The sequence below is a fragment of the Plodia interpunctella genome, chromosome 2 (assembly GCF_027563975.2).
Source record: "Plodia interpunctella isolate USDA-ARS_2022_Savannah chromosome 2, ilPloInte3.2, whole genome shotgun sequence".
Lineage (NCBI taxonomy): Eukaryota > Metazoa > Arthropoda > Insecta > Lepidoptera > Pyralidae > Plodia > Plodia interpunctella.
In genome coordinates, this window is record NC_071295.1 from 3,702,170 (window position 1) to 3,717,922 (window position 15,753).

The 15,753-nt window shown below is 34.2% G+C and overlaps 1 protein-coding gene across 5 annotated transcripts in view; it reads left to right on the top strand.

Annotated features, from left to right (window-relative positions):
- The window catches only part of LOC128674813 (uncharacterized protein), a 66,763-nt gene extending 54,732 nt beyond the window's left edge, over positions 1–12,031 (top strand). For 4 of the 5 annotated variants that reach the window (XM_053753751.2, XM_053753760.2, XM_053753724.2 and 1 more), the window contains 8 exons: positions 1,019–1,169; positions 6,340–6,528; positions 6,793–7,503; positions 7,734–7,970; positions 8,256–8,487; positions 8,759–8,964; positions 9,603–10,057; positions 10,447–12,031. In XM_053753751.2, the coding sequence (XP_053609726.1) occupies positions 1,019–1,169; positions 6,340–6,528; positions 6,793–7,503; positions 7,734–7,970; positions 8,256–8,487; positions 8,759–8,964; positions 9,603–10,057; positions 10,447–10,671 (2,406 nt within the window). In that variant the 3' untranslated portion in view covers positions 10,672–12,031. The remainder of the gene's footprint in view (positions 1–1,018; positions 1,170–6,339; positions 6,529–6,792; positions 7,504–7,733; positions 7,971–8,255; positions 8,488–8,758; positions 8,965–9,602; positions 10,058–10,446) is intronic. The other variant, XM_053753741.2, reaches the window with a different exon arrangement.
- The last annotated feature ends 3,722 nt before the right edge of the window (positions 12,032–15,753 follow it).

The following is a 15,753-nucleotide window of genomic DNA, read 5'->3' on the forward strand; positions in this document are numbered from 1 at the left end:
GTTTATTATTAAATCCATATTTTTGGGTCACAATAATATGGGTTTATTCCACATTGTTGAGTCACATAAACCAGAGCAGGATAATGAGTGTACATCGCACTGGTCCGATTTAATAGATAGATGACAATATGTTTAGAAATCTACATCATGTTATTACATAACCATAAACATCTAGGTCCTCAAATATCCAGAGATAAACTTATTAAATATTTTTTATAAATAGATTAAACCTTATTCCTACATAATGAAAGGTAACTTTAGAAATTCTAACTTCCGATATTCTTAATAATTATAATAATTTATAACAGCATTTTAAAAGGTATGCATTGAAGAATCATGACATTCGTATTTTCATTTCGCTACCATTAGCCATTACCTTTCCTATCAAGATAATATTCCTAAAATGTTCTTTATACCTACTTACGTTAGAAGAAACTTTGTATTATATTTATAAGTATACATTATTTCCACAACCTGTATCTGTTTCTTTCCATCAACTGTTTTTGTGTGTGAAGAATGTAAGAAATTTGTAATTATAGTACTCTTGATCTTGAACGATTTTCCGCTACTTTTAAATGTGGTTTTGCGGTATTATGTTTTACTTGTTTTATGTGTTTAGCGTAGCTTGTTTTCACTAAATAAACAATTTTGACTGATAGTTTCTTGGCTACTAAAAATAGAAACGTCATTTCTACTTTATGATTGCAGTAGCTATTTCCCGCCTGAACGTGTTGCTTGTCAATGTTTTATATGTACTACTACTATATCAGATTACTATATAGATATAATTACGAATATATATTCCTAATTTCATCCAAATCTGCCCAGCGGTTGTTTCGTGAAAGCGTGATATACAGACAGAAAGACGGAACTATATTACAGAAAGGCATTAATTGCCTTTCTTTTTAAGAGATAATTATAATTATGATTTTTTGGGAATACGCCTGTGAAACTTCCCTATATTCTAATAGCTCGGAAAAATAACATCGATAAGTGAACACAATTTCTTTTCTTATAGGGTTCACATCCGGACAGCCTGTACAGGGTGCCAGTGGACGAGGAAGTGGGCTCCAGCAAGCTGGTGAGGGTGCTGCGTGTGATGAGGTGGCCGATAGCACTATTCCTCGTGTGCGTCGCTTTGGCTGTGTTCGTGTACTTCCTCATGCCCGGTCAGTAATATCACCTTCATTTATTAAGAACCCACTGACTAAACTATCTACATGAAGTATGCATAGCGCATAATGACACATCAGCAATTTAATGACATCGTCGTTTTTCCAGACTCAGACTTTAGCAGACTCGAGTCAAACTGGGGTGGCTACCTAGTCACTAAATTCTTAAAGTGTCATTATGCGCTATGCATACTTCAAAGTACGAAAATTCATTATTTTTTCGGTTGACCTTAAAGTGTTTAACTAAGTAAATTCAATTATTAAATGCAGATATTAAGTCATCTTATGTACTTATGTTATGAAAACAAATTAGTTATCGAAAAGGTTCGATCGATCGGTGCGTTCGTTTGAACTTTTTCGGTTGTGATTTTCTGTGATTGTATTGTGTGAAAATTATAAAAAACTAATTACATTAATAACTAGAATCAGGCCTCGCACACACACAGTTTGCAGCAAAAACAACTTTGTTGTGAAGTAAACTTTATCAATTAGAAATCGCGTTTAATAATATGTAATTGTGAAATGGAAATCAAAACAATCTAGACGCAACCATTTGTGATTAATTTGTCTGATCTGATGACCTTTTTAAATACCTCCTAGTACCGGTTGGTAACTTTTAATATCATCGATAATATCATGTATTTGATACGAAAGTAGTACAGTAAGGCTTAAAACTAAGGCAAGTTTATATTGCTGTGTACCTATAGTTATTGTTATCTCGTAATTATCGCATTATCGACAATTTATTTTGTCTTTAAAGTGTCCCTTTCTACACCTTTCACTACTTTTCAAACTAGACTACATAATCTGTTTAGAAAAATATAGGTTAATCTTTTTTACCATTCATTGCAGATTACTCATTTTTACTGATACTATCTTATTAGGTCTTGTACAACTTTCATTTTATTGTTACTTCTTGAACGATAATATAAATGTGATTTTGTCACTTGTTCTCTTACACAATATTCACTCTATTGGTTATTATTATTATTGACAAATGTAGTTAGTTCTACTATTTCTTGAGGAAGTCAGTTAGGTATGCCAAACGATGTATTGAAAGCTGAATTGAAAGTACGAATATTACGGTGAGTTACACCTATGGTTACACCGTTAGTTAAATTTGATGTTGATTTTAGCTGGCGCGCCGCTGAAGTTTAGACAAAATGGCGTACTATTTTTCTGACGTTAAAGTTAACGCCAAATTTGACGGTACAACCCACTCTTATTACTGTTCTGCTACAATGTAATGAAAAACATAGGCACGTGCGGAGTCAGAGGTGATTCGAAAGTAACACATATCGAAATTTACTGTATTACAAAATAAACAATACAGATCTATACGACATAGCGTCTGTCACAACTCTATACGACATCATGAAATGATGAATGAAAAGTCTAAACTAATATATATATATATATATACACAATAATTTAGTCATTGCAGACACAACTGATTTGTAATATTGCAATTAGCAGGTAATTATCAGTTAAAACGAATAAGGAAAGTACGCTTCAAAGGTTAACGCTTGCTTTAAAATCCGTATAATTAACCATGTATATGACTGGATACACTATATTTAAAGTAATTAATATGTTTCGTGTGCAAATTTGAGTTTTAATAAAAGCCGACCATTACTTGAGCTTTAGCTCTCTTCATAAATATTCACAAGCTTTCACGCGACTTTTATAAGTGCAATATGGCATGGCGAGTCACATTGTTGACAAATTTAACATACAATCTTTATAGGGATGAGTTTCGTTATAAGCTTTCTACCAAGTATTTTATATTTAATTTTAATTGTCGAGAACACTACAGAGGTTACTGTGCAGTTGCAGTATTCGCTACGAAAGTGAGTAGGTAAACATAAACAAGCTGATATGAAGACCCTATAGCTCGGTAGCATGCGATTGAATGCTCCTTGTGTTATTTTATTTTCGGAGGATCCGTAAAAAGGAAAGTTGCTCTCAGATACCCACGATCTTTGTGTTCTATACACGGAACACCGGCTATCCATATTGCCTGCTTAATGTACACCCACGCACCACTTTCTTACGTACATTTTTAGCTCGAAAAAATATTTCAGCACACTAGCCTACATATTGTTATTCCGGCAACAAAAGATGTCGTTTCGCAACATATTTGGATCAATAATGTCTGAATTGGAAAGTTTTGTATTCATTCACACTGACAGGCTAAAAGGAACCTTTTTACATACTTTATATCAGTGGTGTTAAAAAGCCATCGAAAAAGTAATAATGATATACTTAGGCCCCACCATTTTTAAAATACTTCTTATAATAATATCATAGTTATAGATCAACAAAAAAATAACTCGAATCATACTAAATTACATTGTATTTTTATGGTGATAAATTAAATAGATACCTACCTCTCATGATGATGAGGACTTCGTCTTATATTAACGTAATCGACACTTGTGAAAAACACAATATGATTTCTCTCTTGTACCGTTTATTGTCAGTATAAAAACATTTGAATAGTTAACATTATCAACAATCAGAAATTATATTGTTGTGGTCATACATTATGTCATTCTTTTGTTGTCTTCAACGCATGTAGGTATATTGAATGTTTATGTAACTTTAACCCTTAAACTTTCGGATCATTGTTATACGTACGTATTTGTTATTCACAATAGTTTATAGATACCACAAAAAATATCTGCTGCATTAGGTATTGGATGTCTTATATTTCAAAGTATTTTTACTTGTCAGCTTTTAGTTTATTTATAATGAAACAATAACATTTACCCACCTATATAACAACTAAGAAGTTATTTGTTTATGATTCATTCATGCTTATTATAAAGTCATTTTTTATAATAAAATATCTCAACTAAGTAGGTGTAACTGCAAAGTACCTAGAATATAGCAGCGTTTCTTCGCTAAACTGCAAAGCTTGTACGCTGACTGAGCAAAGACAATACCGGCTCAATAGAGACAATGATGATAATCATGTTTTTGAATATTAAGTAGGTACTTTAAACTTTAATAGTTCCGATATTTCGATCATTCCAGTTCCAGTTCGATAGTTCCAGTAGTAACACATTTCGTTTATAATAATGTATTCATATCATTTTTTATTTATATTATTGTTTATATAAAGAGATAATATTAATAGGGGTGCCAACAGGCTGTCCTCGACAAAGATTTGTGGAAGGGGAGGCCTTTGCCCTGCAGTGGGCCATATCAACAGGCTGGAAAATAATATTACCACACAGTAGCACTACATAAAGTACAATTTAAACTTAATTTATGCCTAATGGAAATAATATAGTATAACTATGTACCTGTCTATATAAACATACAACGTTATATACCTAATCCATATTTTATTATATAAAACACATAAAATAAACATTTATTATTATTAAAATTCTTAGACATTTTTAAAACGTTAGTTTAATTTAACATAATTTGTAATATTTAAAATTTTTTAGAAAAGTATCAATGGTTCTAACGTAATAAATAATTAAATATAAGTATTGACCACAGATTTATATATTACGTATTGACCTTTAATAATATCGATAGAAATTCACTATTGTTTTGGCCATATCTAGATAATAAGCCAGAAAAGTATTTTATTTTAATTTTGTATTTTCTTCGTAATAATCATAGCCGTTCAAAATTTCACCTTAGATAGCACTAGGCTCGAAATTGCCTTCTACAATACTCTGAATTTAGCTTTACTTTGATATTTTTTAGCGTTATCCTACAGAATGGTAAGTTTATTCAGCTTAGGGCATATATGTAGGTATCATAAAATTAGAAAAAGTAAATACGACTATACTTAATATGAAAGGAAGTTATGACTTATGTACAACATTATGTAATGCTAATTACTCTAATTATTCAGTAGGATAGCAGAGGAAGTGGCTAAATTATATATCCCGTTCCTAGTTAAGTCACCGTAGTCGACTTAGTTACTTTGATCACAATAATAAAACGAAAATTCACATTTATTTACATCTAATTTAATTACGAGTATTTCTTCCATTTATGTTAATGGTTTTCTGTAAATATATTTTCATTTTAAATAGTATAGATGACAAGGTCAGAAAATTATAAAAAATATTTATGCTCTAGATAAAATAGATATATTTAAGATCATTGTGATAATTCATAGACTGTAACAAAGCCGCTGTATCATTACACGAAGATTTAAAGTTGGTTGGAAATTCAATTTATAAATATTAAAAAAATAAACTCAACCATCATAAAAACCAAAATTTTGAAACAACTTTTATTAAAAAGTCATCAACGCAATAAATAATTAAGGTACCTGTCGAACAAACATAGCTTTTTTTGCTAAGATTTTACTCTATCGTAACGTCACGATAGAGTATCATGTCACGTCATAGTATTTATTATAAAGCGCTTGGGCGACTCCTAAATTGTGTGATTTTATTTTTTGTCATATCTTTAAAGACATTGTCATTTAATCAGTGTATTTTTTCACTGGAGTTTCTAGTAATACAAGTGCCTTTGAATAAATGGCAAAATAAATTATATCGGTTGCAATGTCTAACCCTGTCTGGCATAATGATATAATAGTCATCTCTTATTCATAAAGATCGTGACATCAAAGCAATTTATTAACGAAAACTAATGGCGGGCAATAGGCTGTAGTCGCATAATTTAGTTAAGTAACTGGGATTAATACAAGACTGGTCGGTATTCAAGACACGATGTGTCTTGAACTCTGCTTTCACCGATTTTGCGATCTTCGAGACCGAAGAATAGGTTCTGCGAGATAGATGGTAATTCCTGACCGGAGTTGTGTAATGTTTTTGAGACACGAATATTTTTTTAAAGTGTTGCTACAGAATCTATATACTTAACTACTGATTTTTTATTAGATAATGGGTTGAAGGTCGGCACATAACATTAACTAACATTCTGTGACGACCCAATATGAGTGAAAAAGACTCAAAGAGAAGTAGGGTAGTCTTGTTTCTCCTATAAATACTAGTTATCATCTAATTCCATTTTCAAAGCGGATACAGAAAAACACAAGAGATGATGTACTTACAGAATTGGAAACAGCGCTCAACTCATAAAATCACAACTCAATAATCAAGCGATAAACCATACTTATAAGTATACTGTCTTTTTTATAACGTTCTGTACCTTATTTTTTCAGATAATTTGGACTCTGATCAAGACAAAGTGAACTCTACACACTGGCAATCAGACCCGGTGGCTGTAGAAGCAGTTCATTTTCGAGGTCCTTTTGTGACAGAAGCACCCACGTTGGCACCCACGATTGCACTGAGGCATAGAAAGAAAGGGAACCAGCCGTCACCACATCCTGCAACTACAAAACCAAAAGGTAGCTTGTTATGTTTTATAGTTTTAAGTAAATCGGCTGCTATAAGTTGCGTAGGTATAACGGTTCTAACAATATATAGATAGCATTTGTTTTCACGAATCATAACTAGTTGCTTTATGAGTCTTGTATGATTTGTTACTTTTTGTGTACTTTATTATTGACTAATACGCACAGTAGAATTTAGGTAGATTAGCAAGATTGTTTTTGTAACTATCACCTAATATACTCGATCTAACAAAATGTCCTTATGAATCATAATTACAGGCACAAAGATATCGGAAATTGATTTCTACGACCCAGTCATTGATAAAAATGAAGTTTCCTCACCAGCTACATCCGGGCCTGTAGTTCCGACGAGGAAGCTACCGGTACCTCCAGTATTTCCCAGCTTAATCACGCCAGAAGTACAATACGGTAATGAAAGAGTTGATGTAGATAAATTAAGAATACCAAAAGTATTAGACGAAAAGAACTTGGAACAAGAAGATTCCACCCTAAAGCCTCATATTACCCAAAAACCTGAAAAACCATTAGCAGTCTCATTTAAAGATGCTATTACTATTACAAGCCCTAGTACAGAGACTGTATTTAAAGCAGAAACTAACAATGATCTGACGAATTATGGAGAAAAGTACACTACAATTGTTGATGAGGCACCAATTAAGACACAACTACCTATTTACAAAGATCATCGCCCGTTATATATTCAAGAATACAAGAGTAATGTTAATAATAAACAAAAACAAATAGTACCTGAAGTCCCGAGATACTACGGTCAGCAGCCTTTGGACTACGATGTTAATTTTACCTCTGGTCATTCAAAAATATTTGGGCTCTCCATTGAAGACGCAGGCAAAATGAGGTCCACCACTCAAAGCTCGGTGTACAATACTCGGGTCTCGCCCACTTTACCGACTTGGAAGAACAAAGACGACACCACGACTAAAAAGTACCCTGTTAATGTTAATTCTGAAGGTGAGTCAGTATTTCTATAATAACCTAGGGCAGCAACCAAGGCTCAGAGGTATACTTTGTCACAATTTTTGTTTGTCGAATGTCCACTGTCTATCTTTTATTGTTACTAATCTATGTTTGAGTAAGATAAATGTTGAATGTTATAATTAAATTAATTTGATAAAAAATCCATGAAAATTTTATATCTATAAGAAAATATGAGTAATAATAATTAATTCAATTATTTCCAGCTCCCCTATGTCGTTCAACGCGTTTGGCGTTGTGCCGCGGAGTTTTGCCGTACGACTTGGCAGGCGCTCCGGCCAAGATCAACAACGTGGAGGTGACGGTTCTCCTGCCGCAGATCGAGTATCTGGCTGCCACCAACTGCAGTCAGCGACTGCAAGAGTTCGCCTGCGCGCTGCTCGAGCCCGAATGCAGCCCGTTCCCGGACCCTGGACAACTTCCGTGCCAGAGCCTGTGCAGAGGTATCGTTCTTTTTACGTTTTAGCGGATTACTGACCACAACCCATACTACAATTAGTCACTTGTTTACGGAAAATCTTCGGACTGTTATGAATTTTCCTATGGTAAGAAAAAGTATTTAAAAAAAACTTAAACTATACATGTTCACATACAAAATGTAGCAAAGTTCTGACATTACATAATTTAAAAAAAACACATTTATTTGACCTTATTAATCATTTAACAAATTTAAGAGGAACTAGTCGTTAAAGTGTGCTTACGACATTAAAACTTTTTTTATATTTTAGCCATCGTGGACAGTTGTGAAAGCCTGATTCCCCAAGAGCTGGCCGCCATGTTCAACTGCGAGCAGTTCGCCCGGACGGAGTGTGTCACCGCTAAGGCTCCGTGTAACAAGCGGGAGTTCCCCTGCGCAGACGGCTCATGCATGCCCCGGGACTGGATCTGCGACGGGAACCAGGACTGCCCCAGCGGCGAGGATGAGAGACAATGCGCCTTGTGTGCATTGACTGAGTACAAGTACGCCTTCATTGATTTACTCTCATTACGATAGAGATATTCTACTTATCTAAACATTAGATATCTAAAGATAGGGTAAACTAGACGATAGTGTAACAAGGCAAGGTTCTCTACAACAGGCGGTGGTCCACTGCGCTGGCGGTTCTTTCTCATGCTTTTGGTTGGGATCAGATTAAACCGTAAATATTATCATATAGTTTGTGCATGTTTGGCTAGAGCTAGCGGCTTTATTTATCAGAAAAGAAAACTTATAAATATTTTCCATTTTCAGGTGTCGTACTGGCGGCTGCATCCTCAAGCGGTGGCTGTGCGACGGATACGTCGACTGCGCAGGCGGCGAGGACGAGGCGGACGAGACGTGTGAGAGCCTCAAGCAGGAGGGAGCCACTGCCGCCGACCTCGGCGAGCACGCCTCCGCGTCCGCGCCCGCGCCCGCCGTGCGCCGCCCCAGCCGCATGCCGTCCAAGCACTGGACAGGTGAGTAGCGCTGGATAATACTAAATTTAAGTAGTTGCCGGCCAATATTGAGGAATGAATAGAATGAATAACAATACTCGACCATATTAAGTAGTAGGCTTGCGGATCCAATACGCATAAAATAGAAACGAGCACAATGCACTCAGAACCTCAAACAATTATGAAAACAAGGAGATATTTGCCCATGCTGGGAATTAAACCCAGGTGCTCCAGTTCTACAAAGGTATCTGGGTTCACCTAGGCATACCAGCAGTTTCTCTTTCCCGACATAGATAACTATGGATCATCCGGTACGGAGGCAATTACCAAACGTCAATCTAATCATTACAAACATAAGTTTCCTCAGGATATTCAACTCCGCCTAAACGGTTCGCCGTCAAGTTTGTTTGGGTCGACCAACTTTCCTCCTGCCTTGAGGTGTTCACTCGAGCGCCTGTCTGGGAATATGAGTGGGTGTCTTCGCAACGTGTGGCCAGTCCAAGCCCATTTGCGGCGCTTTATTCTTATACCTTCACCGAATTAATGAAGTCCTATTGATGGTTTTCGACTACATTATTAAAATTATATTTTGATGTTTATGTCTTTCGATTTTTGATTGTTGTAAACTTAAATTAATGTAACATTATTTTTCTTTACAGGAGATAATTCTAATGATAGCAGCAAAGAGTTGTTGATCACAAGCGACAGCAACAGCGCTTTGAAGAGAAACTTTACTCGCAGACCATCACCCTCTCGGCTGACGCCTTATTCCAGGCCTATGCTCAAAACTAAAACTACTACATTAAAACCCATGAAACTAATTGAAATGCCGGAATATATCACCACTACCGGCATACCTCAACAAAATAAAGTAGATGCAGAAAAGTCAAAGACCAATGATTCTTTAGAAGTCATAGAACTAAGTGACGTGTTTCTCGATTTCGAAGAGTTAAATAAAGAAGAGAAGAAAGGAAAAGTTCCAAGCCAAATGAAGAAAGCGGGCGCGATGGTGCCGGGCCCAGAGGAAGTGGAGGAGCCCGTATCCGTGTCCACTCATGTCGATAAAACTTCTAACACGTTAAATAGATTCATCAATGGTGCTGATTTGATGAAGGTGAGAGTCATGAGTATTATTCATGAGTAAGTTGTACTGACTCACTAATTACATAGATTTCGATTCATGTTTATGAGCTCTATGATATAGAATATATAAGCTATAGTACTTTGAAATAAATAGGTACTTAATATAAGTATTATTAACTACACTAAGTGAAATCACTCTATCGTTTTACATTTGCCTGCGAGATCGCTGGTTGCCTACGTTATTGTATGTCTTTCATGAACATTGATTGAGTAGATAAGCATGAAGAGGTGACAAACAAATAAACAAACTCTCTTTCACATTTATAAATAATATTAGTCGGGATTAAAATACAATCTTTAGGTACATTACCCCACTACAAGTATGTATTTACTGATGCGCATTTTTAATTTCCCTCTTAGAAAACTAAAGATGTGGAGATCGAAGCAACTGAGCCTGAATCTCTGGAGGCGAACAGCACCTTCATGGAAAAAGACGAGAACCCAGGATCGCTGACCTCCCACTCGTCCCCTTGTCCCAACGGGGAGCTGCGCTGCGTGGACGGCCGCTGCATCACGCTGGAGCAGCTCTGCGACGGAACCATCGACTGCTCCGACCACGCAGACGAGGACAATTGCTATGCGTGATAATTATATTATGACACATTGAGTTAAGTTATTGTTCTAATGTGTGTTAAAATTATTTTGAGAAACAAGGAAGCCAACAAAAATGTTTTTCTGCTCGAAAGAGAAAATGTCTGTAAAAAGAAAAAATAATCAATCTCAAAATGTAGATACAGAAGTAGATAAGTCCCCCCATATAAAATTAATTGTTTCAAAGTATTAGGTTGGAGCCTACAATTTATGGTTTCTTGATGTTTTTAGGGCTTTATCTTAACAGAATCTTGTCACTTTTTGAATCTCGCAAAATTTTAACAAATTTTGATGTAGATATTATTTTAAATTTTACAGTGTATCTATAAATTATAATTTAGTTAAATTAATGTATAACGCTGTGATAAAGCAATGCATAATTATAATATCCATTCTTTACATAATTTTTCTTTGCCTTTTTTGTACACGAAGTTACTAACTACGTAGGTATTTTAAAATAAGTATTTTATGAGAATATATGGCGCAAGCCTTTAATCTATGGTTGTATTTAATTTAAGATAAGACATTTACGAATACTTTTCTCGATTATTAATGTATACAATACTCAAATGAAGTAGACTTTCATGCAAAATTATATACTCATTATTATCATAGTTAGGTAAAGCTATTCGAACTACGCATTTGTAAATATAGTGAAAGTAAGTACTAGACATATTATTATTTATATGCCATTAGGTAATGATAAATTAGGTTGTAACATTAACGGTTTTAATTAAAGGTGAAAATTAATTCGTATCCTGCGTACATTAAAAAATATATGTAGGTAGAAACGGTAGATATTGTACTATCATCGGTCAAAATAAAGAATTTCCAGGTATTTTTTTCTGTTTCAAATAGTATAACTTTTAAGATTTCTGTTATGTTATAAAAATAATTTAATGTCAACAAGTTTAACAAATATTGCAGGTTAAGATCCTGGTAATGATAATTAGTAAAAATCCCAGATTAAATTACGAGGGCCTATTTTGAGATCTCACAGATGATTAAAAAATCCTGTAAAATAAGCCTATGTTCCAAATTGATAAGCAAACAAAGTTAGTCCACTTACTGGCATATTGCTTTTATATTGTTCGTTAAAAAAGATAACTTGTGTATAGAAACTTATAGATAGCTATAAGAACATACATATTTTATGTTTAGTTCGCTGATATCCAAAGTAACGTCATAATAATAAAACTTTATGTCCGTGCTGAATACGACGGAAATCTTTTCATAATTTTCCTTTATCATTCCTTTATGAACGTAATAATTATATATTAATAATAAGTAAGCAAGTAAGTAATATTATTAAGCTTTTTTTACTGATAATGACATGTTAATGAATAAAAAATATGCCATGTTACAGATTTTTTATTTTGAGAACGCTTAAATTACATTTTTATTCTACTTTCTAAGTTTGTATGTGAGTGAATAAGGATTTAAGTATGGGAATATATTTAGAATTGAATTTGGTACACTAATGTTATAACTAGAACTTGGATTATGTAACACACGGCACATAGTTTTTATCCCCAAAATTACCTACTGACCATGCGTACCCGGCGTGGTACCTACCGTACCTACCTCGCGAGCAGCTAGTAAAAAACTAAAAGTGAATACCAAAGAACTCAAAGTTAATCTTTGAGGCATACCAATATTTTGCTCATAATTATTGTTATTTTTTATTATTTTAGTTACTTTACCTACCCACATAAGGGACACTTGACTCTAAAGAAAATTGGCCCTTTTAACCTTAATAAGATACGAACGGTGTACTAAACACCTATAATATTTTTGAAAAACCTATCCAACAACACCCCACACTATAGAAAAGATGAAAAAAATATTTTTATTACCTCTTCACACTTGTTCTCCTCAACCAATATCTTCTTGAAATTTCTCTAACAGTTAAGAGTACGGAGAAAGACATTTCATTCCGGGAAAAAGTACAATTCCCGTAGAAAATTCACACGGGTGAAGCAGCGGATAAAATCTCGTTTGATATTCAACTTGATATTGAAGATGACTTCTACAGCGGACCATGGGATCCGACGCTCAACGGCTGAGAAAGAAAGCGGTAAACACTCAGATGCTCTCACTGAAAGTTGATGATGACATGAGATAAAGGTGCTTTAATGGTTCCGTTTTTACCAACCTACCAAGTTTTGTTGCCAACATAATATGATGGAAACAATTTATTTTCATGGAAATTTTTCTCATAGGCGGTGGACTAGAAACATTTACTATGTAGCTCAATTACACCATTAAGCCTAACATGCATCCAAACGTGGACTTCAACTCATGTCTCATGTAAGGGATAAAGACGAGGTAGGTACTGTATTTGGAATTTCATTTCATAAAAAAATGCACATTGACATACATTTTTACACCAAGATTTTTCATGCATAAAAAAGCAAACAGGAAATTGACTTTGCGATGTTAGAAGGAAAATCTATGAAAATTACGTCTTTTAGATTTCTTATAGATGTTCATGGTCTGTGATCAGCATTAGGAACGGTGGTGACTCATACTTATTACCTATCTGTTGCTTTACATGCCAAATAATCAGCACAAATGTCGTTCGCTTGAAAATGAATTTAATATTAAGGATATAAAGCTTGTTACAGTTTGTAAAACGTTCGCAGTACAGTTACTTAGTGCTTTTTTGTGTTTTTTCATTCATAGCTGGTGATTACCTCATCTGCGCCTGCGCTACTGTTCGCTTTTTGCGCAAAACACGACCGCGCCGTGGTCTGGCACATAGAATAATTTATTGTAGATGTATTCAAAATATAATAAAAATATATAAGTAACGCAGTTTTTATTTTTGTAAATTTGTTATCTTAATTCGTAGATAATTGAAGATAATGATGACGATAGTGGCCAGGCCTAAAACACTGCACAAAGTTAGGTATAGATAGGTAGTATAAGCCAGATTGAATGATTAAGATAGGTATAATAATTTATTTTTTATTTGATATCTAGTTTGATTCCATAATATTTAATAAGAATTGAGAACAAAATACTACTAGGTGAAAGTATTTAAAAAAACATAGGTAAGTTTAAAAAATGTTTGTAAACAGCAAGTCCGAAAATTTAATAACAACCTTTTGGACTATTTATTCCTTTGATAAATCAAAAACCAGCACACAACATGTAGTTTATCAAAAGTTACTTACTTATTGTACTTAATTGTCAATAACTAGGTTTAATAAAACCTAGCAGTACTAGGAATATATAAGGGACATTGTGTTATTTTACTACAATAGATGTTGTGCTGACATCAGGAGCAAACTGGCTCAGGTGTCATCGACCCACCTACTGCGCTGGCGATTGCGGTAGAAAGTGGAGTGAGTCACGAGCGCTCAACGCGCCGCGCCGGCTTCAAGCTGCCTTGACGCGGATGACTTCCTTAACAATGCTGCGACCCTGGTATAATAGTTACCTGGGAAATGGAGAATGCGGAGCAAGTGTAGGACTAGTCATTATTTAGTTGAACTAGCTTCTTGGACTTGAACAACTGGAACAGTTGTCTACTTGCTATTTCAACGATTTCTGAATAGTGGTTTGTGTTTTATGGTAGAATTTTAAAATGAATACTGTTTTTTATTGAAGATATATTGTATGTACATAACTAATTTTGTACACGATAATTAACAAAAGTTTAGTTTCGAAGTTAGTACATAGGTAGTGGAAAGTTATAACCACTGTTAGATGTACCTACTACGTATCAAACACTAATAATTGCTGTTGTTAGCATCTCAGCACATGCGTTATTAAAATTGGACAAGTTACAGCCGCGGGCTCTAGCAAAAGAAAGTAAATAAACATTGCATTCGTGAGGTAAACAAACTTCGACTGGTTTGTCCGCTTCTTAGGACTATAGCTTCCTATGCAATTGTGTAGGTACTTTCTAAAGAGCATCAAGTAAATCTTTAAGCATCTTTTAGCTCGTCTACAGATTATGGATTTTGACGTTCCAAAACAAATCTAACGCGTTTCCTTCCTGTCCTAGTGTAAGATCTTGCCAAATTAAAAAATGTATGTTTACTGAACGTAGGTATTTACAATTTTTCTAGTTCTAAAGTCCAGTCAGTCAATATTTTTGACTGCTTCTCTCAACTGACTAATTTAGTATCTTTATAAATTTAGACCTTTATGGACAATTTCTTACTTCTAGTCATTTGCTTTTTTGACTTTCTCACTGTTACAAAATAACGTTTGGTTTTATATCAAATTTGGGGCATAATCGTAAAGCGATGTCGATTTCATTACATTCAGCCCGGCTGAATCAGCCGAAAAACACGACGACGGGACCATGTGAATTACGGTGACGGGATGAATACTCCCATGTCTATTAAAAATTTAGTTAGTTTAATTCGGTAAAATATTGGGCGAAAACCTATAGTGGTGATTATTAATAGGTAACGAGCTAGCATATATTATCCCGAGTTACGGACATTTACTTCACTTTGTCTTGTACTATACCTACCTACCTAAGTAGAAGGCGGGCAAAAATCTATTATAGAAGTACCTATTAACTACTAGCGACTTCCTGTTTCGTTCGGTTAAAACCATAATAAAAAGTAGCCTATGTTACTCATGAAGTTTTCGTCTGTCTTTGTGCCACATTTCATCAAAATTGGTGCAGTAGTTTTTGAGTTTATTCATACCTACAAACAAAAATACAAATAAAAAATTGTAATAAGAGAAAAGTGTAAATACCTAATATTACTATGAAAGTATGATTAATTTAACTACAAAGTATGAATTTAACTTTTAAATAAGTACCTAGATTGTTATGTCACATTCGGTTGTAACATACTTATGTTACAACCGAATGTGTTAAATGACATAATATACCTACTTAGGTATATTATGTCATTTAAGCCTACCTATTATGATTTTACTTACTAAGTACTTTGTACTTTTTAACCTGTAAATCATCATAAATGATAAATAAATAAAATAAAGTAATAATACATTATTTCTTTTTAGGAAATGAGTAGGTAAGTAGGAAGTATAATGTATATATTTTATAGTAGAGTATTTTGTATTTTCCGAAAAGGGAGCTTT